The sequence below is a fragment of the Lygodium microphyllum genome, chromosome 7 (assembly GCF_053477565.2).
Source record: "Lygodium microphyllum isolate KBCC chromosome 7, Lygodium_microphyllum_v1.1.10, whole genome shotgun sequence".
In the NCBI taxonomy this organism is placed as follows: Eukaryota; Viridiplantae; Streptophyta; class Polypodiopsida; order Schizaeales; family Lygodiaceae; genus Lygodium; species Lygodium microphyllum.
Window position 1 is genome coordinate 20333385 of NC_141141.1, and position 25777 is coordinate 20359161.

The following is a 25777-nucleotide window of genomic DNA, read 5'->3' on the forward strand; positions in this document are numbered from 1 at the left end:
CAATCAAGCAAAAGGCAAGAAGAGAGCACATTTTTCTTGTAGGGTGTGAGTACTACCATAGATAAGAGGAGCCACAACACAATCAAGTCATGTGCTCAAGTGAACATCTCTAAAGTGCTCAACTCAAGTCCACCAAAATACTAGGATAGCTCTTGACTCGAGTGACGATCACTCGAGACTTCATATAGATACTCTTAACCCGAGAGCCACATGCACTTAAAGTATACCCTTTTATATATGGATAACTAGTGTGTACCCCATTCAAGCCCATACCCTTTTACACTTAAGATTGTAAATGGGGTTGTAACCTAGTGGTTCTCAAGGACAAGAGAGCCAATGGGGTTATAGCCTAGTGGTTTGAGTATGGGTTGAGTGCTGAAGGTATGTATTCATCAAATCTTAGGCCCGTTACACACCGGTCCGCGGCCGCCCACGAATACTAAATCCGGCCAATGAGAAGGCATGTATTCATCAAATCTTAAGTTCTACTTCTCGAGTGTTACAAAACATTATGTGTGTAAAGATGTCCTCAGCCTTCAAGGTAGTTCATATTTTCTTAAAAGCCCTAAGTGCTATCTTATAGACAAAATGGATATGTCAAAGGTATTTTCAACATCGGACTTACACAATCTACAGATTCCTTGTGCCTTGTTTTATTTTTTATATATCATACCTTCCTTATAACTAATGCTCTTATCATAACTAATGATTACCAGGGCAATCAAAGAGAGAGAGAGAGAGAGCATACCTGTGAATGTTGTGAAGTACCGATCTGATAAAGACCTCTGCCTTCGAGCCAGAGATATGAGAAAACCCTTGGTTGAAGCTTGTGAATCACCTGCGAAGCCTACAAATTACATGCAAGAAATTGGCCATGATCAAACCCTGAACTGGTTAAATTACATGCAAGCAACTGGCCATGATTAAACCCTGAACTGGTTTCTGGAAGAGAGAGAGACCTGGCTGGATGCATCAGATTGAAATATGCCTTCCCACCTTCACGATGTGAACATTTTCATGCGAAGAGAGGGATGATGAATCCAGAAAAATACAGAGAGATGAACCTTCACGATGTATACATTTATGCATGTGGTGAAACGGGCAACACAGGGAAGCTCCTGTGTATCAACGGTTCCCTGTGTGTCAATGGCCACAGGGTGCACCTACCTGGAGCCCATGCTCACGGCAGAAAACAGAGAGCTCTCTGTCAGATGAGCATGGCGGCAGCAACGGAAACGGGCTGCTGCAACGGAAACCTGCAACGGAAACGGGCTCCTACAGCACAACGGGGATGGCTCCTGGAGCCCACTCTGTCCTGGAGCCCACCATGGGACCAACAGAGAAGCTCCTGCCAATCGCGATGGACCAGAGAAGGCGAGGACGGAACAGGACGGGGGAGCTCCCCCGCCCTGCGGAACGCAGAAAGGGGACGGGGGGGGAGCATTGAAGACGACGTGCCGAGCGCCATGTCTGTGTAAGAGGGGGGCGCCCTCTTTTAGAAATCCGGCCTTCTCATTGGCCGGATTTAGTATTCGTGGGCGGCCACGGACCGGTGTGTAACGGGCCTATGAATATTGAACTTCCAGGCTGTGTAGTGCATGGACAATCCAGTTGCATCAAGCCAATCATTTTTCAATGATTAATTGGTTCAAATTTATGAATTTCATTGTGTCGATCCGGCTTGTGTAAAAGAACAAGGCTCTCGTTTGTGGGAAGTGCACCCGGTCCTCTGTCCGGACTAGGGCCTTAGTTCCTGCGGGGACGATTCTTCGTCCCCATGTTTTCAAAAAAGTTGAGTGGCGCACTGTGCTAAACCCTGCTCGTTCGCCCCGAGAGAGGAAGAGAGAGAGGGAGAGAGAGTTTCCAGCGAGGATACACACAGAGACCATCACACAGAGTGGAAGAGAGCCAGAGAGGCACAGTCATGGAGGTGCCTTATGTAGGCAGCGACCTGGTGAGATGGACGCCAGTCAAGGTTCCTTCTTTACAGAGCGCTGCTTCGGAGGAGGAGGAGCCGTGCTGCCCTCCGCCTCGCGACCTCGCCGGGACTGTCTGCTTCGGGCCTCCTTCCTTCCGTCGAGTTATCTGGTTAGCTTTCCTTTCTTTGAACATTACAAAGGCCGAAGCTCAGTAAACATTTCGGCTAATTCCGATATTCATATTGGAAAGCGTCCAGGGAAGGCATGACTACCGTCCTGTAGAATTAGGGACGACGTACCTACCAAATGAATTGTAGCTGAAATCAGAAAAAATACGAATGTCTCTGGATCATGCATCTCAATGTCATGTTCTTTCGACGTCATTATTTTAGAATCCAACTCAGAAAGGATTTAGCGAAGTTATGCCTGTCAAACTGTAGCTGAAACTAACAGGGATCATGCGTCTTCAGGTCATTTACTTGATATCTATATAAAACTATGCAGGATCACATGGTCTAGTTCTTTGAACGTACATTATTAGGGTAGTTGCATTATAAAATGAGTCACCTTCCGATCTGCCTGGCCTCATTGTGTGTGTTCTTTGTTCCAACAGGCGTGTTCATCAATCCAGCCCTTCGACCTTGGAGCTCATAGAGCTCGATGATAATGAAGCTTATATGTCAGGCCTGCAACTTCTCTTTACAGAGCCCCTCTCGCCCTTCATTGCTTTATGCCCCGACCAAGTAAGTCTGCCCTCATGTTGCCGTTGTAATGCATGCAATTGCTCAGCTATCTTTCAACTTCTATGTACAAGAAACTATCCGGTGTTTGAAAATCTTTCCGCCTATGTCTAGCATACGGTGGCAAGTGTTGGATAAACATTTGACTAGATGTAATAGGGTTAAAAAAACTCATCGTGCAAGGTACTTCTTTCATTTTTATCTTTGTAACTACATTGGTTAGTGAAAATTTTAGACTTTTGTTAGTGGCTGTTTTGTCAAGGAAACTAGTGAATTCGATTAGCGACTTGTGAACCAACATTTATATAAAGTTATGGCTAATGAATTTAGACTATTCCTTTGATTGTGATTTTCTCACCATCTTCATTAATAGAAGGATTGACAAAATGTTGTAAAAGTACTATCCAACAAAGCACAATATCATGAACAAAAATAGATGATGATCAGGTACTAGATTGTCATGCTTCCTTGCACCAACAAAAATTAGAGCCACAAGATTTACTAGTAGTCTTAGCTTGCCATTTCTTTTGACGACGACAATGAAAAATTTCTAAGAAAAAGTCATTCCAAACAAGTTGCAAACACGAACATGGTGCCCAAAGCAAGGTTGGTGGGAATCCTCTAGGTAATTTATCGATCTTTTGCAATTTGCTTGGTATGAAAAACATGTGTAGAAAACTATACGAACCACCCATGGCTTGGAAGGTAGTCATCTCAACAAATATGCTTTAAAGCCACTTAAAGCAAAAGGCATTGTGGATGGTGGTACTTTGAAATGGAATTTAAATGGAGCCGTGTAGTTTACTAGTCTATTTTATAGATATGCATTTGATACATATCAAGTCGAGATCGTAATAGCTTTTGCCTTGTCACAGTCGTGTGGAGTTCTAGAAATGTTTAGACCAAAATACACTTCGGAGTTTAGAAGCACAAATTTTCCTTAGGTTGAAAGAATGAAATAGGAATTAAAGGTCTGTATCGACTTTAGGAATGTATGTACATATTTATCTTTGAGATGCTATGGCTTTATAACTGTACAACTTCACATTTACACAAAAGAATGCTTTAGAGGTACAAATGCTTGTTACATGATGGATAACTTGTGAGAATGTATAGATGATCAAAAGTGTAAAAGAAAAAGCACGAATATTGATAGAAATAAAAAATAGATGAATACAAGAAACTCAAAATGAATGGGTAATTGAATCCATAAGATAGAGCACGAGATGTGCCATACAATACTATTAGGGCATTGATATAATGATGGCTAGTAGCAATACATGTAGTTTGTTGAGCGAAAAAAGATGCATTACATGTTAGATATTCATTAGCTCATTGAATAGTCTCAAAATTCAAATGCCTTTAGTGTGTTTCTTTGTTCCATAAGTAAACTCCCCTATTTTTGGTTGGTTTCTCATCTATAAATAGTGTGCTAGGTTACTTGTATCTCTTGCTTTGTAGGTTACCTCAAATCTTCCTAGTCTCCATCCATCATGCACATCATCTGGTTGCTACCATGGTGATTTTTAAGTGGTGCCCATTAATCTAGCAACTCCGCTAGCCTATATTTCACTCTAGATTGTTATTGCTATCACCTCTAGCTCTTGCAGTGGCTATCCACAGTTGTCGTCTTCATTATGGTGACTTTTTCAAATTGTGTTTTGCATTAATTGTTGTCATCTCCAGTTAGTCCATTGTTGTGGTCATCTTTGGCTATTGCCCTTTAGCTTGGCTACTCCTATAGGTTGAAATTTACCCTAGCTTGTTGAGGTCACCATCATCTGCGATAGGTAGTTCTTGCATTTTCAACACTCTTCTTCATTAGCCTTTGCATTGACTAGTGGTGATGCACTTGAGATGCGTCTCTAGTCAATGACACACATCAATACCTCCCTTAGCTCACTTCAACAAGAGCCGCTAGCTATTGGACTCCCCTTAAGTATTCTACATAGTTTTCATTCATTTATTCATTTATGTCATAACACAATAGAAAAAGATTTTGTATCCTTTTTATTATGTTGTATATTTAATTATTTATTAAATTTGCTCTCTTTGCACTTATTAGCTATAAAGAAAAGAGTTGGCCATTGACGAGTGGTTATAGGTTATGGTGGACCCTCGTAGTGGGTTAAAGAAAAGACGGTACACACTTCCATCTAGATCATTTGATTAGGCGCATGCAATTGAAACTTAAGCATATTAGGATCAGGTTTTCACACATAAACAATTAATGCCTCGAAGTGTGGGCTAGATTTGCTAGAATGGATAGTTACAATCAACTAGATGACATAATCGTGAAATGTTTGTACAATGTGTATGCGTAGATTGAAAGCTTAAGTATATATCTTTGTATAGAAAACTCATATGAAAAAACATTGTTTTTTGTGATATACTTGTAAAGAGCTTTCATATGACACTTATATCGGGGGTTTCTAAATTTTAGGGATTCTTAAATTTTAGGTGCCTTGGATTGGCCTAAAAATGTTAGTTCTTAAAAATAGAGATGATATTCTAAAAATAGTAAGTTTTTAATTCTAGTAGTGCTTATTAAAATGTCTTTTTATTCTTGAAAGCATAGTTGATAACATACATTTCATACTTCCATACATGTATGGGCATGAAAGCATGATTAAAACCCTCGGGATGAATGATATGTTGCTTTGATTTTTTCCTTTAAAAATTAGAAAAATATAAAAATGATAAAGTTGAACCTTCATATGAATTGTAAACATTTCAACAAAGCTTACACTATATAAAGCAAGTATAAAAGACATGGAAATTTTACAATGAGCTGAATGAATTTTGAGATTATAAATAGCCCACTAAGATCACAAAATGTCATGACTTGTAATTCATCATTGGATGCTAGACTCTAAACAACCCAATAGATTGAAGGGTCAAGGGTTCAGAATTTGAATTTTTGCACACGCTGCGTTGGTTTTGCACATAGACTAACAATTAATCTTGTTGGTTCCACATGAGTAGATTGAGGCTTGAGCATGTAGGTTGCACATGCAGGTTATTTGTAGGAAGAATGCCAAGACTATAGGAAAAAACTTCGCTAGGCAAAAAATGATAGTTTTGTCAAGTTAGAATTTGTTTTTAAAAAATCCAAAAAATGGCCAAGTATGAAATGGCTTTACATACATTGCATGCTGAATGTTTGCAGATGTTTGGTATGTTGAATGATACACATTTGAATCCAACTATACTTTTGATAGTATTTAGCAAAAAAAGGAAAGCCATAAAGAAGAGACAAGTATTAGGAAACTTGTCACACAAGCTTTCAAGCTTCCTATCACTTGTCACACCTCACCACATGTGGTTGGATGCTTGTCTTATGCTACGTCACTTTTCCTTTTTGCACTAGCTCTACCCTTTCTTCTTTAAGGAGACCTCCTTTTTTCTCATTCTAGATGAGTTTTCTTGGTTGTAACTCTTTGATGCGGGAGAACAACTCAGAGTGGAGTGTAGCATATATAGAAGTCTCAAAGCAAGATACGAGATGAGTGAAGAAACCTTGAAAGCCTTGGGGTGAGACACAAGACCATTAGAGAAACCCTAAGATGGGTTGCCTAGTTGCCTCTATGAAGGCTTAACGGACATTCTAATGAAGGCTTAACATAGTGCTTGAAGTCCATGATATGTGCTCAACTAACACGCACTCTCGGATTATGGGTGATCGGCATAATAAATCATTTAATAAATGGGAACATATATACCGTTGGGGGCCACCACCATGTCCCATACCACAATAGTGATTGCTAGAAGTTATACCATTATAATGTATACGAACGACGGCAATCAGCCAAGACTATGTGCTAAAGATTTGGTCATCTCTAAGATGGGACAACCCTATAAAACGCACTTTAGGGGAAATTATGTAGTACATTAGCTTTCATTAAACAAGTCGAAAACTCAAGCTAATTAATGAATTTTAATAATTCTTTTAAATTGAGAGTGGTTCAAAAGAGTTTTAGTTTTCCATATGTAAGCCCTTATTTGAAAGGCTCCAAACTTAATAAATAGATAGCTTGCGCTTCCACTATATCCAATGTTGTTTTTGCAGGTTTCAGGTGCTAGAGCTTTGTTGCTCACACCCTATTTGTGGAGGATATCTTAGTTGAAGTTGCTCAACTTTATCACACCCATTTGGTGCTTGTCTCCAGCATTTCCTTTACAGTTCTTTGCCCTAGGACCTAGGAGTTGTCACCACTTGTCCTCTATCTTGTGCTTATTGCTCTTGTACTCTCTTCAATTGGCGGAGATTGCATCCCAAGGTTGCATTTTGACTTCTATAGGTTGTGTTTATCTCCAGGAGGCTACCTTTTGGGCATCATAGTGTTAGCAGAGTATTTGTCAGCTCATGTGTGAGTCTGAGCTTGATTTGGGTTGGGCATTTTTTATTAGGTATTTTAGGTATTTTTCTGGTGTGGCATTTTATGCCAGTGGAGCATTTTATGCACCAGTCGGCCAGCTTTAATGCTGTCCGACCAGCATTATTGCTCCCCACTTTTTCAGCCTATTTATACTCAGTGGCTCCTCCTCAGTCAGTTACTTCATCTTCACCATCTGCAGACTCTGTGGAGAGAGGAGCCAGTGCCAGTGCCCACGCAGCCAGTGACTCACTGTTGTATGCGACTGTCTGGTGTTCAGATATATGGATTCCATTTCCCGTGCATACATCTGAGTTCTCATCTGTATCGTGTTCTTTCTTTTCTCTTTTTGTCTTGTGTTTCAGCAGTTTATTTCAGCACATGTTTATGCTTCCACCGCTGCTCCACTTCTGACATGGTATCAGTTTTCAGGACGCGTGTTTCTGCTGTGTTTTCTTGCTGATTTCAGGACTGTTTTGTACCCCTGCTGATCAGACGACTACTGTCCCCGCCAGGCGACCTGTTTTGGGGCTGTTTTCAGCCTGCGTTTTTTGCAGTTTTGCCATCGCCTGCTGCCTCCGCACCCTCTGCTGCCTACGCACCCTCTACTGCCTGCGTTTTTCATCTGCAGCTGCTGGCAACAGTTTTCTACCTGTTTTACTCCAGTTTACAGCCTGCGTTTTGCTGATTCAGCATCTCTCGTGGCTGGGTGGCTGTTCCTTCAGGCCGTTTTTGCTGTTTTTGGCAGTTTTTGACTGATTTTTTGTCTTTCTGCAGCAGATTTTGTCTTCTATTGATCAGATTTTGGGTTATATTGCATGTGAACTCTCATTTTCTGCAGTCTGTGCTTGTGTTTTGGCTGTGTTTCCTCTCTAAATTCCATCTCTTCTCTACTTCTCTTCTTATCCTCTCCATATGGCTCCTCCGTGCACTTCCACTGATGATAAGTTACATGGACTTGATTATCTCACATGGAGTGCTGTCATGAAAGCTTGGTTTGTGCAGAAGCGGCTATGGTACATCGTCTGTGGAGCTATTGCTCGACCTCTCCGTCCTTTTCCTCTTCCTGAAGACTTTGATGAGGACAACCATGAGGAAGCGGTGCTCACATGGGACTCGGACGATGCCCGTGCTTACTCGGCGTTGCTTCGCTGTATTTCTAAAGCGGTCTTACCGGCGGTTACCTTCTGTCGGACGTCTCCTGAAGTATGGCAGAAGTTGCAGCAGATGTACGAGGCACCTTCCACCATGCGGGCCATCACACTTTATGGCCAGCTCCAGCAGATGAAGTTTGAGCCGAAAGATACTATTCAGTCTTTTCTTCTTCGTGTTACGCAAGTACAGGACCAGCTTCGGCACATGCAATCTGCTCTTCCCGAGGTGCATATGGTCGGGACGGTCCTCTATAAGCTCCCCCCGGAGTTTGATGGAGTGGCCAATGCTTTGCGGGCTCAGACATCATCGACTCCTGTCAGTTTTACACATATGACCTCGATGCTTCTTGAGCAGGAGGCATCCTTGAGATTACAGGGGCGGCTTCCGGCACATTATGGAGGTGAGGCTTATGTAGCTTCAGAGAGGGGTGACGGGAAGAAGAAGTCGAAGGCCCAGTGTTACCACTGTGGCAAGAAGGGACATTTGCGGAAGGACTGCAAGAAGTTAGCGGCTTCCAGGAAGAAGGAGCAGAAGACGAAGCGGGATGCTGACTCTACCGATGAGTCCTCTCCTTCATCAGACTCCGACTCCGATCCTCCGACCAAGGTGCAGTCCAAGGCGCGGAAGGGATCCTCTTCTTCGGATCATGGGAAGGGCTCGGTGGTCCCTTCCTCGGCTGCTTTCTAGTGGTGGTGATGAGGTCATCCCTCACGACTCTCTTGTGCCAGAGAGGGAGTGTGAGCGGGTGTTCAGATGGGGCAGCCGCGCCTCATCTATACTTTTATACAGGTGCACAGGTTCCAGAGAGGGACGTCCCTGACGCATCGACTTCAGTCTGGCGGAATCAAATCCTGGAGCTGGGATTGATATCCAGGTTCATGTTGAGCTGGTTATCTGACAGAAAGCGGGAGGCTTTCGTCTGGAGCTCACATGAGGGGACACTTTGGTGGTCTGGCCAAAGGCGGGGAATCCATGGTCACATATGTTCAGAGGCATTTTTGACAGGATGGTCTTGTATGCTCCTGCGAGACATTGATGATGGACACAGAGACATGCTATGATCTTCTCTATTTTCAGGTGTTTGGTACGATCGACATCGACATCAGGTTCTCTCCGAGGCACCTTGGTGGTGGCTTGATCACCCACTGCTTGGGTATCCATGGTTCTACTTGGTGGTTCTATGTTGTATAGTTTCTGATCCCTTTTCATTGTACTATTGTATTATATCAGATCACCCATGATCTGAGAGAGGGTGTTAGCAGAGTATTTGTCAGCTCATGTGTGAGTCTGAGCTTGATCTGGGCTGGGCATTTTTTATTAGGTATTTTAGGTATTTTTCTGGTGTGGCATTTTATGCCAGTGGAGCATTTTATGCACCAGTCGGCCAGCTTTAATGCTGTCCGACCAGCATTATTGCTCCCCACTTTTTCAGCCTATTTATACTCAGTGGCTCCTCCTCAGTCAGTTACTTCATCTTCACCATCTGCAGACTCTGTGGAGAGAGGAGCCAGTGCCAGTGCCCACGCAGCCAGTGACTCACTGTTGTATGCGACTGTCTGGTGTTCAGATATATGGATTCCATTTCCCGTGCATACATCTGAGTTCTCATCTGTATCGTGTTCTTTCTTTTCTCTTTTTGTCTTGTGTTTCAGCAGTTTATTTCAGCACATGTTTATGCTTCCACCGCTGCTCCACTTCTGACACATAGCTGTCGTCCTCATCTTTTCTTGTGTTTTGCTCATCTTGGTATTCTTTTGCTTGTCTTTCATCTCTTGGAGGTCATGTTTGCAACTTTCTCTCCTCACTGCTCTATTTGTCATGAGGACATGCATTTTTGAAACCTCACTTAACATGTGGATTAATTTCTAATCATGTGGTTAAGTAGATGTTGCACGTGTGAGGTGTAATTGGGGTTAGAGTAAATTTACGAGCCCGAGATCCGAGGAAATCATAGAATGTCAAAGGCAAAAGTTGCTATAAGTTATGCTGCACATGTACTTGGTGGTATCTGGTGCCAGTTGTTGGCCTAGGTAATTCATTTGGCCATAAGTGTCACTTGGTAACACTAGAAAAGTGACATTTAATGGTAACCAATCAGATGGTCAAAGATGACGCAAAGACACTCAAGAATGAAAGTTGCCTAGTCAATTTAATTATTGCCTGGTAAATTATTTTTTTAGACATTGAAATAATTATTAGATTAATTTTTAATATTTAAAGACTGAAAGTTAATATTCAATTATGGATAATGTTGGAAAAACCATTTGAGAAGGTTGTCACTTGTCAAAAAAGCCTATTCAAGATTGAAAAACATCTTTAGAGGTCGGAGAGAGGTATTTTTATGCATTCTGCTTGCAAGAGAGAGGAAGGAGATGTTGCTTATTTGATTTGCAACCATTGGAGGACCTTCTAAGGCAACCAAGGGGAGGAGAAGACCAATCTGTAGTAGGCGACAACATCTATAGGTTTTTGAGATAGGCAACAGTAGTAAATGACTGATTTTCTTAGTTCTGTTAGCCTGCCCTATTTTGTATGTTAGTTTGTCATCTCTTAGTTGTGAGCACTTGTCAGAGTTTGACAGGAGACATAGGAGCTTTGTCAGTTTGTTTAGCATTTATGTGTTTGTGCATTTCATTTTTTGAGTGGTTGCTAGTCCATTTTCAGGGCGCATTTTTCGGTTGGCCCATTTTAGGGCAATCGTCTAGTTTTGGTAGACTGCCAACTATTCGGCTAGATTTGGGAGGAGAGGGCTATTTATAGCAGCCCTCTCTTGGTCACTCTTACTCTATTTTGCAGATTCAGCACACACTGCTCCTATTTCTCTGTGACATCGGTGCTGCTATTCATTTCAGCTTGATTTGGTGCCCTTATTGACACTTTGGGCTGCATGCAAGGATTGATCAGTCCACATCCTTGTATTCAGCAAACATTTCAGTCAGTACAGTATTTCTTCCTTCATTCTCAGCTTTCTCTCTCCGTGTTCGTATTCCTTCTTTCATTGCGTACTCACATGGTATCATCGTCTAAGTGAGAACACAAATTTGAGAACACATCCTTAGGTTGCTTCTAGGAGGGCGTCTTTGCTGCTAGAGTTGGTTCATACGGATCTTTGTGGCTCTATGGGCATGGCCTCCCCTGGGAAGGCCAAGCATTTGATGTTGATCGTTGATGACTTCAGTTGCTATGTGTGGCCTTATTTCCTGGAGTACAAGAGCGACGCATACTCTTGATTCTGCGAGTGGAAGGTGTTTGTGGAGATGCAAACTACTTCCAAAGTTCGCGGTGTCCGAGCTGATCATGGCGGCGAGTTTACTTTTCACCTCTTTTCTTAGTTTTGCAGGGATTATGGCATTTGGGTGAAGTATTCCATCTGAACGCACCATCAGAGAATATTGTGGTGGAGTGTGCAAATTGGACCATGGTGGACAGGGATCATGGCATTTGGGTGGAGTATTCCCATCTGAACGCACCATCAGAGAATATTATGGGGGAGTGTGCAAATTGGACCATGGTGGAGATTGCTCGATCGATGGTGGGGCATCGACATCTTCCTCATTCCCTTTGGGGTGAGGCGGTGGCTACTACAGTTCACATCCGCAACTGCTCTTTGACTTCGGCATTACAGGACATGACTCCCTATGAGACTTTCTTTGGGAAGAAACCTTTTGTGTCCCACTTTTGCATCTTCGAACATGATACCTATGTCCATGTGGACTAGAAGAAGAGGTAGACGAAGCTCGACTCGAAGTTGCGAAAGCTTATCTTTGTGTGCTATAGCACAACCATGAAGGGATATCAGCTCTATGACCCGACAACACTGAAGATTAAGGTGAGCAAGGATGTGATCTTCGATGAGATTATGGCTTTCGAGGATTTGATTGATGGTTCTCTTACAAGTGATACTTCGTCATTGACTGACCCTCCCTCGCCTTCTATTCCTCTTTTTCCTTCCAGGTTGCCTCTTAGCATCCCTTCTTTTATGGCTCTTTCCCTTGCTACCCCTCCTTTACCCTCTACTCTAGCTTCCCTTTCACCTTTGATGGACGTGCATACTTCTTCATCGTGTTTTTCCACCCCTTTTTCCACCCCTTTAGCCTCCCCTCAGGAGTCTTCTAGGGATACTTTGCCGTTAGAGGGGGAACCTTCTTTCGATGAGGCGGTTTTTCCTTCCCTTGTGAGGGGGAGTCCCTTCCATAGACAGGTGCTTTGTAGGTTCCGGAGGCTAGTCAGTCTCCCTCGTAGCAAGAGGAGTCTCTTAGGATTCCTCGGTGGTACAAGCAGCTTATGTAGGATTCCGGTGTTACTCACTTTCCTGCTACTCCTTCAGGTTCAAGCAGATCAGCCTGATTACAGGCCCAATGAGATAGTTCGCTCTGTGTGAACTATGCTCCGATGTCACAGATAGTTTACTCCGTGTGAACTATGCTCTTGCATAGGATGTTTGGAGACAGGTTATGCAGGCTCAGCTTGATTCCATTGAGCGAAATTAGACTTGGGAGCTCGTACCGAGTTCCACGAAGCGGAAGGTGATAGGTGTGAAGTGGGTCTTTAAGACCAAGTACCTTGCCAATGGTTCCTTGGACAAGCACAAAGCTAGGCTTGTTGCCAAGGGTTTTGCACAGCGGGCATTGGATTATTTTGAGACCTTTGCTCCTACGGCTCGGATGTCTACTATTCGAGTTATTTTGGCTCTTGCAGCCCACCACCGCTGGCCTGTAGAGTAGATGGATGTCAAGTCAGCCTTCTTGAATGACGTCCTTGAGGAGGAGATTTATTTTTCATAGCCTCTCGATTTTGTTGTGCAGGGGAAGGAGAATCATGTCTATAGATTGTGGAAGGCCCTTTACAGCCTGAAGCAGGCTCCTTGTGCTTGGTACCAGACGATTGACCGCTTCTTTGTGCGAAATGGTTTCCATCGCTTTGATCATGACCCCAACCTATACTTTCGGGTTGAGGGTAGCTGTTGTATTTTGCTGATTTTGTATGTTGATGATTTTCTCATTACAAGGAGCGGCACTCAGGAGGTGGATCACACTTGGACTATTCTGAGGCAGGAGTTTGACATGACGGATCTTGGGATCCTTCCCTTCTTTCTTGGATTGGAGATTTATCAGATGGCATAGGGCATTTTGATTTCGCAGCATAGGTACATCTTCGAGCTTCTTTCGGAGTTTCATATGGCCGATTGTCGGCCTATTTCTTGCCCCATGGACCCAAAGTCCAAGCTTGTGGCAGATGGAGTTCCCCTCACTAATCCCACCTGTTATAGGTGCCTTGTTGGCTCTCTTATCTGGCTAATTTACACTCAGCTTGATATTTCTTTTGTGGTGGCATTGTTGTCTTCTTTCATGAAGACTCCTACCCAGGATCGTTGGAGGGCAGCCTTGTGTGTTCTTCAGTACTTGTAGGGGACTCGATCCTATGGGATCATGTATGGAGAGGGGGTCACTCTCTCTGGTTGGAGTGATTATGATTGGGCAAGTGATGTGGATTTCTGACGATCCACCACATGCTATGCTTTCTCCCTTGGATTAGGAGCTATCTCTTGGAGCAACAAGAAGTAGCCTTCTATGGCTCTTTCTTCTATAGAGGCTGAGTATCGAGCCTTATGTTTGAGTGCTATGGAGGCTGTTTGGCTCTGTCGTATTGGCTTTTCACAGCTTGGACCTATGAAGCTACACGTGGATAACTAGAGTGCCCTTGCTCTGGCCAAGAACCTGGTGTTTCATGCTTGCACGAAGCAGATTAGGTTCAATACCACTATGTTCAAGAGCGCATCGTGGATTCAGAGTTGGTAGTGGCCTACTGTCCCATAGAGGACAATGCGACTGATTTGTTCACGAAGCCTTTGCCTCAGGCTTCTTTGCTTCATCACATGAGTTTGTTAGGTCTTCAGTTACTCCTAGGATTTGAGAGGGGGTGTTAGCTTGCCCTATTTTGTATGTTAGTCTGTCATCTCCTGGTTGTGAGCTTCTGTTAGAGTCTACTGGCAGAAGATAGAGGAGCTTTGTCAGTTTGTTCAGCATTTATGTGTTTGTGCATTTCATTTTTTGAGTGGCTGCTGACCCATTTTTAGGGCACATTTTTTGGTTGGCCCATTTTAGGGCAGTCGGCTAGTTTTGGTAGGCTGCCAGGTGGTTGGCCAGATTTACGAGGGGAGGGCTATTTATAGCTCTCTTGGTCACTCTTACTCACTCTTTTTTGCAGATTCAGCACACTTTGCTCCCGCCCTCTTCGATATTGGTCCTGCCACTCCTTTCAGCCTGATCTAGTGCCCTCATTGATGCTCGAGGCTGCGTGCAGGGACTGATCAGTCCATATCCTTGTATTCAGCATACATTTCAGCCAGCGCAGTATTTCTTCCTTCATTCTCTGCTTTCTCTCTTTGTGTTTGTGTTCCTTCTTCCGTTGCGCACTCTCACAAGTTCTTCGTGGAAGAAAGTTTGAATTTTCTCTCTCAGTATTCTCTCTCATCTTCCAGCTTTTCTACAACCTTGCTTTGAAGATTACAGCATTGAGATCACCAGAGGCTTTTCAGATTTCATTGTTGTAAATCCTAATTTGTAGTAAAAATCAAGGTTCAGTAGCTTCCTCAGGAAGCGTGCTAGAAATTGGAAGCTCCAAGACTTGGATTCAATAGGATTGAAGTGGTTTTCAGTCAAATTTAAGTGGAGGGTCTAGACCAGCAAATCAATGAATTTGGGGCATTTTCCATCTCCATCAAAGAAGGTGAAGGCCAATTGATTGCTTGAATCAAGGGGCAAATCAGATTGAAGACTTGTTGGTCATTTTGGTACGTGACAAGAGAGAAGGAAAAAATCAAGGCCGAGAACGAGCTTGCAGCAGCAGAAGCCTCCTTTGATGCCCTAAAAGCTTTCTTTACAGAAGTCCCCATGGCAACTCAAGGTCCCTTTCCTAGTCAAATCTATCTTGGAAATATTGATGATAGGCCAGCAAATATAGTCCCATTGCCCATTTTTAAGGGAGACTACAATGAAGACCCTGATTTTCATGTAGCAGAGTTTATGGTAGCCTGTGTGGCTAACAATGCTAGAACCCCCAAGCATTGGTTTTCTTTATCAATTAAGTTAAGGAAATACCGAAATGAATGCTAGTTTTGGGGCCAACAGGGTGTCCATTGTCCAAGATTGTCAGTTAATTTGCATTTCTCAGATTTTTAATAAATGTTGTTGCTGTAACTAAGTTGTAATCAAGGAATTACCACCCATTCACTGAATGAAGGGGGTTGGTTTCATTGTCTGTCATTGATTTGGTATCTACTAGTGTGATTATTGTTGATAGACATCTTTGTGTCAGAAGTGGATGGAGCAATGGAAGCGTAAATGTGAATTGCATTTTCAACACCCCCTCTCAAACCACCTTGGTTGAGGTCCTAGTGCTACTCAAGCTCAGCAACTTGAGCTTTGATACCAAGGCAAAAGTCGATGCAGTGATGGAAGTGTAGGAAAGTGCTGTAATAGACTGTTGAACATGAGAGAGAGAGAGAGAGAGAGAGAGAGAGAGAGAGAGAGAGAGAGAGAGAGAGATGAGAAAAGAGAAACATTGCAAGAAAACTTAGAAGAAAAGAGATGCTCGGGAAATGGAATCCATATACCAAGACATGAGATAATAAAAAAGCAATGTGAGTCATTGGTTGGGGGGTATTGGCACTTGCTTTCTCTCCCCAAGAACTGTCAGATGATGAATGGATATGGAGGAGCAAGCTTGAGAATATATAGGCCATTTATGATTGGTCGGCCAGCATTAAATGCTGGTTGACTGGCTGCAAATAATGTCAAATCACAATAAATGCTTGCAAATAAAATGCCTAAAATATCTTTGGTGCTCAGCTTGCTATACCACATGTATAGACTCAGTCATGAACTGACTAATTTGCTAACACTTTGGAGGTTGCCTTATTGCGTTTCAGGATCTGTTAGAGTACGACACACTCTCTAGCTCTTTACTTTTGCCTTGGTTCGCGAGACACAAGAGTTCGAGATACAATATTCATTCATTGCATAGCGTGTTTGTTGCATGAGCATTGTATTATTTAGATTCATTTATTCTAGATTATTCATTGTGTTAATTGTCTTTGAATTACCCTAACCCTAATTGTGTTCTATTATTCTAATCCTAATTGTTAATTGTCTCTGAATTACCCTAACTCTAACCGTGTTCTGTTATCAATTTGTGCTTTGTTGCATAAATGTGTTTGTTTTTTTGTGTTTAGAGTATTTTTTCACATGGTATCAAAGCTAGGATCTCTCTAAAGAAATTTAGGCCTTTAATCTGAAAGCCCTTTGTAAGTACAGGGAAAAATGTGAGAATGATAATATTTTGAACTTAACCAACTCGATCAATTATTACCATGAAAATTGAGAGAGAGAGAGAGAGAGAGAGAGAGAGAGAGAGGTTGATACCATGTTGAGAGGGGAACTAATCTCTCCGATACCAAGTGCTTGAATCATATACAAAAGGGCTGATTTGATGCAATTCTGAAAAGTAGGGTTTTGAAACCTTACTTTTTGCAAACTCGGGGAGTAAGCTGATTTTCTTCTTTAGTGCTTGATTAGATCAAACTAAGTAGAAAGTGCTTCTTGGATGAGAGAGAGAGATGAGAATACAAAGCATGTGGCTGAAATTTTAGCTCAAGAGCTTATTTCAAATGAAGCAAGGTCTCTAATATATAGGTATGGGGCTTGGGTGCTGTCACCAGGTGGTAATACTTTTAGCAGTTGCTTTCCTTATTTACTTATATAAATATTTTATTTTTATTTTCTTTAGTTGTTGTTACTTTTTATCCCTAGAGTTCTCTTGGATTAAGCCGGGATCTTTGCATGGCCAAAAGAGGCAGCCATTGGGATAAATTGGACTAATGGTTTGTCTGATCCTTGGGACTAGATTGAATGGACATTGAGGAATAGAATGCCAGTGATTTGGGACTGTGTGCTTAGCCATTGGAGATAGTGTAGGACAATGAGTCTAGCCAAGATAGAAGATGCATATGTAAGAATGCTCACGGAATAAAAGTCACTGTAATTGATCCACATTATACTTTTTGATGTGGTTGCAATGATAAAAGTTACTCAGAATAACTTGAGAAATGGAGGGGTCACCATTCCTAAAATTTAGGGAGTTACTATTTTTGGATCCCAGAATCTGTTCGCGTCATTATCTTCGTTTTTGCACGAGGATTAATGTGAGGATTAATTCTTTGGTTTGTGCCAGGGCCAAATTTTGCACCGATCATGGAGAATTTTAGAGCAGAAAGTTTAAACGGGAAAATTGTTACATGTATGCCATGTGTCACAATTTGGGCATGAAATTCCAAAAGAGAGAGAGAGCATTAAAAAAAAAAAAAACGTAAGACATGAGAGGCAGATCTAAGAGTGAAGTTTTCAGGGGTTGAGGGCAGATTGCTGCAAGTACATTAGCTATGGAGAGTACTTTTTCATCTTTGACTCATGTACAGAGGTAGAGCTTGCTCCCTTTGGTCAACTCTCTCTCTATTCTCAGAGGAAATGCTTTGCATAATGGGCTGATTCCATCGAATGTACAGTTTTGACATTTGTGTTTTCTTTGCACTTCTGCTGAAGCATGAGTGTCATTGTCCAGGTTATGGAGCAGCTGATTGCTTCTCCAATGCAGGAACTAAAGAAAGTGATGACCTCATCACACAGGAATAGGGTTTCCAGCTCTGATTTAATGCTGTTTGTTGGATTGTTTTACCGTTGGAATGATGTCAGGATCAAAGGGTTTGTAGTTCAATTGGTTTGAACAGATCTGGAATGGAATAAGGCTGAGAACATGTCAAGAAACATGTAAAAACAGTAAATATAGAGTTTTGCAGACTGCAATTCTACACTTGAATTATTAAGTTATGGTCACAGAAAGTGTTTTCCTACTTGGGATGATGTTCTGGATATGCTGTACTGTCCTTATGCAACTGAGATTTACTCAAAAAAGATGAAAGCCAATTGTTTACAGGTCACCCAAAGACCCTAAAATAAGAAACATCGGGCTTAGTTCCAAAGTAAGCCTCAAAAGGTGTCATCCCATCAATGGCCGAAGTGGGGGATCGGTTAAGGATGTGGACTGCCCCACCAATAGTCTATCTACATTGACGTTTTCGCCACTTGGATTGCTAGCTCAGCTGATCAAGCAGCCATTGAGTCCGGTATGTTGTGCACACTTCTCGAGGTGTCCAAAAATTGGGGCTTAATGTTGATTCGGCCTCCAACGTGTGCGGATCGATACCCGACAACCTGTCATTGTGCTTTTTCATCTCGATTTGTGCAAGAAATTTGAAGCTTTTTGTTCCTGTGACTCCAATATGCATCATGAGGAGGATTCCAGCTGCGGTTTAGAGTTAGCACGAATCCCAATGTGACATCTATGCAGAAATTCAAGTTGTAAGGTATAAATTTCTTCGATTTCTTTGAAATTTTGTGAAGAAATTTGGGGATTTTGCTTAACATGCATTCCAAGGTAGAAAATAGGTGGTACAACAGCATTTAATTGCTGTTTCAATCAGATTGAACAGAATATTTCGGGGAAATTCAGTTCAGTAAATTATACTTTTGTGGGCACCCACTTCAAGGCACGTGGGGTACGACACATCCAACTCAAGCACCAATGGGACTAGCTCCTCCCAAGTGAGAGTCTCGTGGCTATGAGAAGTGAGAAGAGATGTAGGACACATTATTTATCGGTGACGAAAGATGTGAGAGAAGTGTCATAGCTAGGTCCTTTGAAGAAATGTCCGTAACAAGGGGTGTAAGCTCGTCCGAAAGCTCTTGCTCCATCCTATGGATGTGATCCCTCATCGTAGGGGAATTTGTGACAGAATGTTGTTGGAGCTGCAACTCGAGAGATAATCAATGACCAAATGTTTGGATCTGGTAGAGAGATGCCAATCTTATCTAAATTTGTGTAGCGGTGTAGATAGGTCTAACATGCAATGGGCACAAAGTTTGTACAACTCAAAAATAGAAAAGAGCAGCATAGTCAGCAAGGATGGGGGATGGGGACGAGGAAATGAGGGAAAATAGGGAATGGGAGATGGGGTTCTAAAAATTATATGTTTTTTGAATGTAATTGAGATACTTTATAAAGAAACTAAATAGTAAACAAATATGATACCTTAGCTTAACAATCTTCTTAAAATGTCACATAAAACTTAAAAGTTCAAATTAAAAAACTATACATGAGCCATGAACTTTGAAAGTTGAAACTGTACTGAATAGTAAGTACTCGAGTCTCTAATTGAGGAGTAGAATTGACAATACCAAATGGTCATTAGGGATTTCAGCATGAGAACTCAAAAGCAATAGAAGAAACAAGAAAGAGTGGAAGTAACACTCAAAATGATCACTGAGACTAAAGACAACAAGAAACAATACAAATTGAGTAATGATTGGGAACTAAGAACTGCCAAAATGGAGACTCAAGAGTCAAAAGGAGTACTTAGTGTACAATGCACAATGTATATTGTATACAATGTGCAATGTGCACTCAAGAATCAAGTCTTTGTTGAATCATGGTCATCAATCTGTAGGAGGATGCTCCATCTCATGCATGACATAATCACTGAAACCAACCTTCCTTCTGTGGATGGGTGGTAATTTCTTGATTACAGCTTAGTTACAGCAACGATATTTATTGCAAACTGAGAAATGCAAATTAACTCACAATCTTGCATAATGAATACCTTGTTGGCCCCAAAACTAGCATCCCTTTCAGTATTTCTTTAACTTAATTAAAGGAGAAGATGTATAATGGGTTTTCCCAATTTCTTTTGGGATTCCAACTCCCCTTGCTGTCCAAAATGACCAGCAAGTCTACAAAAGATTTGCCCCTTGATTTGGGCAGTCAATCGGCCTTCACTCGCTTTGATGGAGATGGAAAATGCGCCAAAATCATGGATTTCTTGGTTCCTCCACTTGAATTTGACTGAAAACAGCTTCAGCCCTGTTGAATCCAAGTCTTGGAGCTTCCAATTTTCGACAGGCTTCTCGAGGTTGTTGGTAAACCCTAATTTCTGCTGCAGATTAGGGTTTACAGCAGAGAAATCTGAAATTTTTTAACCTCTGGTAATCTCAATGCTGTAATCTTCGGAGTAAGGTTGTAGAAATGCTAGGAGATGAGATAGAATGCTTCGCGAAGAACTAAAAATAAATCAGTCATTTACTGCTGTTGCTCTCTCTCAACAGCTGGTAGATTGCAGTCGTTTGCTATTGGGAACCCTCTCCTTACTGTTGCCTGCAATAAATGCTGCCGCCATCAGCCCTAATGCTGTCACCTGCAATTTGGGGGTCCCTAGGAGTTGTTGCTTGCAACCAACGTGTTCTATCTTGCTGGAAAATGGAGAAAAAACGGGCCCAATCAGCTTTAATAGGTCCCCACGATTCACAATAGCAGATTGGTCACGTTTTTCCTCTTCTTTAGCCTCCTATTAGCTTTCATGGGCAAGTTTACCAAATGGTAGCCTTCCCAAATGGTTTTTCCAGCATTATTCATAATTAAATATTAATTTTCAGTCTTTAAGTACTGATTATTAATCTAATAATATTTTGGCGCCTAGAAAAATAATCTGACTGGCCAATAATTAAATTGGCTAGGCAACTTCCATTCTCAAGTGGTATGTATCATTAAATGCCACTTCTCTGTTATCACCAAGTGACACTTATGGCCAAATGAATGACCTAGGCCAACAATTGGCATCAGATAGCACCAAGTATATGCGCAACATAACTTACAACAACTTTTCCTTTGACATCCCATGATTTCCTTGAGTCTCAGGCTCGTAAATTTACTCTAACCCTACCTCAAATGTGCAAATTTACTTAACCATGTGATTAAAAATTAATCCACATGTTAAGTGAGGTTTCTAAAATACATGTGCTCATGACAATCACCATTCTCAAGATCTCCTTGCAATGCATACTCAACTCGCTACTTCTCCTCCTCTTGTTGCTTCTCCCATACCACAAATGGGTTTGCATGTGTAATCGCAGTCTTTCCCAACATATACAAATTAGCACTGAAAATACGAAGTCATTTATTTTTTTCACATCTATACAATTTCACTTTTTTGAAGCAATGTGTAAATAGGAGTTGCATTTCAAATAAGAGGAGCTCACAACGAAACTCAAAATATGGATAGCCAATGCTTGTAGCTCAGGACCCTTAGATCAATAGTTCTCCTTGTGAAGAAAATACCCTAACTTAGAAACACAAATAACACCGTACGACAAAGTGCAGACTAATAGAAGAACACAGTTAGGGTTAGGGTAACTCAAAGGCAATGAACATAGAGAATGGATGAAATGATATGACTATTGAATATACAATGCACCTGCAACAAACACACTATGTAGTGAATGAATATTGTATCTCAAACTCCTGTACCTCAAGGATCAGGGCAGGGGTAATGAGTTGGAGAGAGTGTCGTACTTTGAACGGATCTTGACTCGCAGTGAGGTAGCCTCCAGATGTCGAACACCAACAAATATAGCTAAGGAAGATTGGATTTGATGCAAACGGTGGAGAGAGAGAGAGAGAGAGAGAGAGAGAGACTAAAAACGTAGGTGAGGAGAGAGAAAGACCTAAAACGTTGGTTGCAGGAGAGAGAGAATAGCAAACGCAAGTTGCAAGAGAGAGAGAGAGACTAAAAACGTAGGGAAAACCAGCAGCAGCAATTAGCATGCTGAAATCAGCTCCGAATAGTGTGTGGTAGGTTGGAAATAGGCACCGGACAGTTCTAGATAGCAATGGCCAGCTTGGACCGTGATGTCCTCCGCGTCCGGGGTGTGGGCAGCAAGTTGAAATACTTGAAATCTGCATAAACGAGATTAAGACTGAATGGAAGGCAATATACCTATTTATAGAAAGTTTGGGCCCTCCCAAGTGGGTTTGTGCTTATGGGATACATACATTCTTTGGGAACGTATTTCTTTTTAAATAAACAAGGTTTCTTCCTTAATTAAGTATGTGTTGGGGATGTTTAAGTGAAGCTAAGGCATTTTTAGCTCAATACTCCTACCATAGGGCAGTCTTGACTTTGCGACTGTCATCATGTGCATCCTCACAACCATACATGCCACGACGAATTCTATACCTTGCAAGAAATTTTTTGATTTTGTGTTTGTCGTCAAAGTCGGGAACCCTCTTGTTTAAGATTTTCATCCAACTAGCTATAATCTCATTATCTCTATTTTGATGACTCTCTTGAAACTCTGGATGCAACACAAATGCAGCTGCATGCATAGGAGAATAATAACTATTCCACCGCGTTACACATAATGTGCGTATCTCCTCATATCTTTGTGCTATCAAACAATCCTTATCATCATGGTCAAAAGGAAAGAAAGTTTGCTGCTGCTCAATTATTCTGTCCATACCCTCATAGACTTTTCCAATGCATGGTTGCATACTATCAACAAGTCTCAGCAAATGCATCACGCGTTGTACCATGGCATCAGTCCGATAGACATGATCCCAAAAAGCAGCATATTTTGCACATGCAACACATTTCATTCCTATAGTAGTGGAGGCATTGCATTTGCGTGATACTCATCACTAATGAAGATTGGTCTGAAGGCAGCATTGCATGTACTTAGGCAACTAAGCATCAAGAAATTATAAGCCAAGCATGTTTTTGTGTACTTCAAGAGAACCTTCTTGAATCTCTTGTGAAACTCAGCACGCGTAAAGTGGTGGTTCAAGACAAATGGTTTTTTGCTTTGAATCGTTGGAAATTATGGCAAGAAATCACTCACTATCTTGCATGAAAATGCAAGGAATGATCTTTATGTGACAGGTTGGGCTCTTCCCACCCTTATGCTGTGTCTTGTGTTTCTATTATCCAAGATCTTGTAATAATATTGTTAATGCCAGTTGTGTGTAAGGGTGCTAATAAGTATATCTTCTAGCCTTACATTTGTTTTTAAAGGTGAAAAGGGAAAGGTGGTTTTAGATAGAGCTGAAATTCATCCTGTGATGCATAGCTTGCTTTTACTTGATTGAAATTGAACATTGAAATGTTCAGACATTTTTTGTTTGCTTTGTTTATGGATTCAGGTGAAGGGTGAGGAGGACACAATGTCTCTATACACAATAACCATGTCTGGTGCTATTTGCATATGCAAAATAAGGAGGTTTTATATATACAGGAAGTCTTCAACTCTTGCTAAGTCAGACCTATTTCAGCTCTCCCTTGCTGGGGATCTTGCAAGGCTAGACCAGGTCACTGCATTTACCGCTTTAAGAGGCTGTTTTTGCATTGGTGGCAAAAGTGGCACCATTTTGTGTTATCCTTTTGAGCAGATCAGTGGAGATGTCAAAGGTAATTGCTTTAAGTAGTATAAGAGGTGTTTAGAATTTTTTTCTTTAATCAAGGCATGGAGTGTGGTCATTCCTTAGGTTGTTAAATGTACCGAATGTTGGGAACTAAAAACATGAAAATAGTACATAGCTTAACCCTAGGGGCTTTGCTTGGACCATGTTAGGTGTGAGATGCATGAGTTCCCTTTTTAGCACTTTAATACCAATCAAAGAACATCAGCTGAAAGTTCAGTCGTATGATTCTGATGGTCACCTGGGTGTTCATTTGAAGAGTATGTTGGAAATGCAGACTTATGCTATGAATTGAAAGATAATGATGCTCGACTGGCACGCCTTTGGGGACTGGTTGCGAGGTATTTGAGCAGACTGGTTTACAACTTTGTAACAGTAGTTTTCATGATCTTGTAACATTCATTTGAACTTTTCCTTCTAAGTCATGTTTTTGCCAGCAGGACCAAGACATCAAGTCCTGTTCAATGTTTAAGCATGCAACAATTGCAAGAAAAATTGGTCCTCTTTTCACTTCATGAAGATTGGATGTTTCGGTTGTGGGATCTCAGCGATCGCTCCCGCTTCTTGAGTTTCAACCTGCTTAAGTCAGATTTATCAGGTTTTCTTACAAAACTGAAATCCACCTGTAAATAGCTGGAACTCTTTGTGTTTGCTCAGTTTAGTTTGGGAAGAAATTATTTAGATTTTATGGCTAGACAAGAATAATCTCGTATGTAAGAAGTGAACTCTCCCATCTTTATTCTTTTGATTGGGTTGTTGTCGTGCTTTGATGGAAGATGTGAAGATTATATTGTCTGTGCACTGTTTGTATAATAACAGGAGAGCAACTGGGTGTGCCTGAGCTGCGTGGTGGGTGCCTCTATGCTGTAGCCATGGTAATGCATTTATTTGGAGGCAGACATGGTCACTAAAGGATGCACTATACTGTGCAAACCAGATTGTGGATGCATCTATTGCTGGAGCCATGATAATGCATTTATTTGGAGGCAAACATGGTCACCTAAGGATGCAGTATACTGTGCAAACAAGCAGCTGTTGTGTCCTGTTGCAAGCTTCTGTAAAGAAGTGCAGTACTAACCAGGGGTATGTGTCTAGAGTGAGCTCCCCTAAACAACTGATGAATGTGACCACCTGAAGTGCCTTGACTGCCATGGGAGCAGCAATGAGCTCTGCTCATACAAATCTTGCACTATGTTTGATATGCTTTGTATCATTCTAGCCATCAGCATAACCTTTGGCATCCCCATCCTTGTCCAGTTGATGCAAAGGTTGGATCCTAGACAGAAGTTATGTATAGCAACAGTGAAATGATGAGTGTGCCACCAAAAGCCATAGCTTGATCCTTGCTTTTGGGACTTATTCAAAGGGCATTATCTATTTAAGGCAGCCAAGGCTGCAGTGGATTGTGCGTGAGACCATTGCTACTAGTGTGAGTATGTGCAGCAAAAAGGAGGGTGAACAGGTAGCAAATACAGAAGAAGGAGACTGAATGAAACATAGGAAAAAGAAGGAGCAAATGGATTGATGATTGAATGGTACAAGGCTGAAATGATTAGCCCCAACACGCAATTGTGAGTGCTAGTGTGGGCGCCAGATGGAAGCAAGGGGATGATGGCTGGATGATGGATGATAGGACTGAGGGGGCAAGTTGCCTATAAAGGCAAACTGATGCCACAATTGGTATATAATTTGCTAGGCCCAAAATGTGGGTGCTCGGGTTGGCCTGCCCAGTTGACCAAAATGTGGTATGCAATTTGCTAGGCCCAAAATGCGGGTGCCTAGGTTCGCTTGCCCAATTGACCAAAATGGTCATTGTACCAAAAATGAAATGCACTTGCACCATCTCCATTGGAAGTGTCTAAAAAACATAAAATAATAGAGGATCACAATGTTAGAGCTCCTTATATCCTTGTCTAACTCAGATTGAGGGTCAGAAGTAGGAGATGATTGTACATGACACTTAGGACTACCAACACGGCCTTCGAGATCTTGGATGTGGCGGAAGGCCAAAGGAAGAATAAATTCTAGGATGGTAGGAGTGCCGCTGTTAATGAAGTCTATTGATGAAGAATGCTAGCCAAGGAGTAAGATCCCCTCTCTGAATGAAAGCTTGATGCAATGAGAGGCCTCTATAGGCCAATGGGATTGGAGGAGCCTCGAACAAATCATTTCACAAGACTCCAATTGGAAATGGGTGAGCCAATCCTTTATCCAATTGAGAGATGAT

At 41.8% G+C, this 25777-nt stretch overlaps 1 protein-coding gene across 4 annotated transcripts in view; it reads left to right on the forward strand.

The window, feature by feature from the left end:
* Window positions 1-1694: 1694 nt before the first annotated feature.
* Window positions 1695-25777, forward strand: part of SAR1 (SUPPRESSOR OF AUXIN RESISTANCE1) — a 123278-nt gene continuing 99195 nt past the window's right edge. For 2 of the 4 annotated variants that reach the window (XR_015691280.1, XM_087681145.1), the window contains exons 1-5: window positions 1696-2088; window positions 2533-2662; window positions 23275-23539; window positions 23828-23891; window positions 23988-24148. Coding sequence is in view for 3 of the 4 variants with exons in the window: in XM_087681145.1 (XP_087537271.1) it covers window positions 1925-2088; window positions 2533-2662; window positions 23275-23539; window positions 23828-23891; window positions 23988-24148 (784 nt within the window). In the remaining variant the exon portion in view is untranslated. Of the gene's footprint in view, window positions 2089-2532; window positions 2663-23274; window positions 23540-23827; window positions 23892-23987; window positions 24149-25777 lie in introns of all 4 variants that reach the window. The other 2 variants (XM_087681147.1, XM_087681146.1) reach the window with 2 other exon arrangements.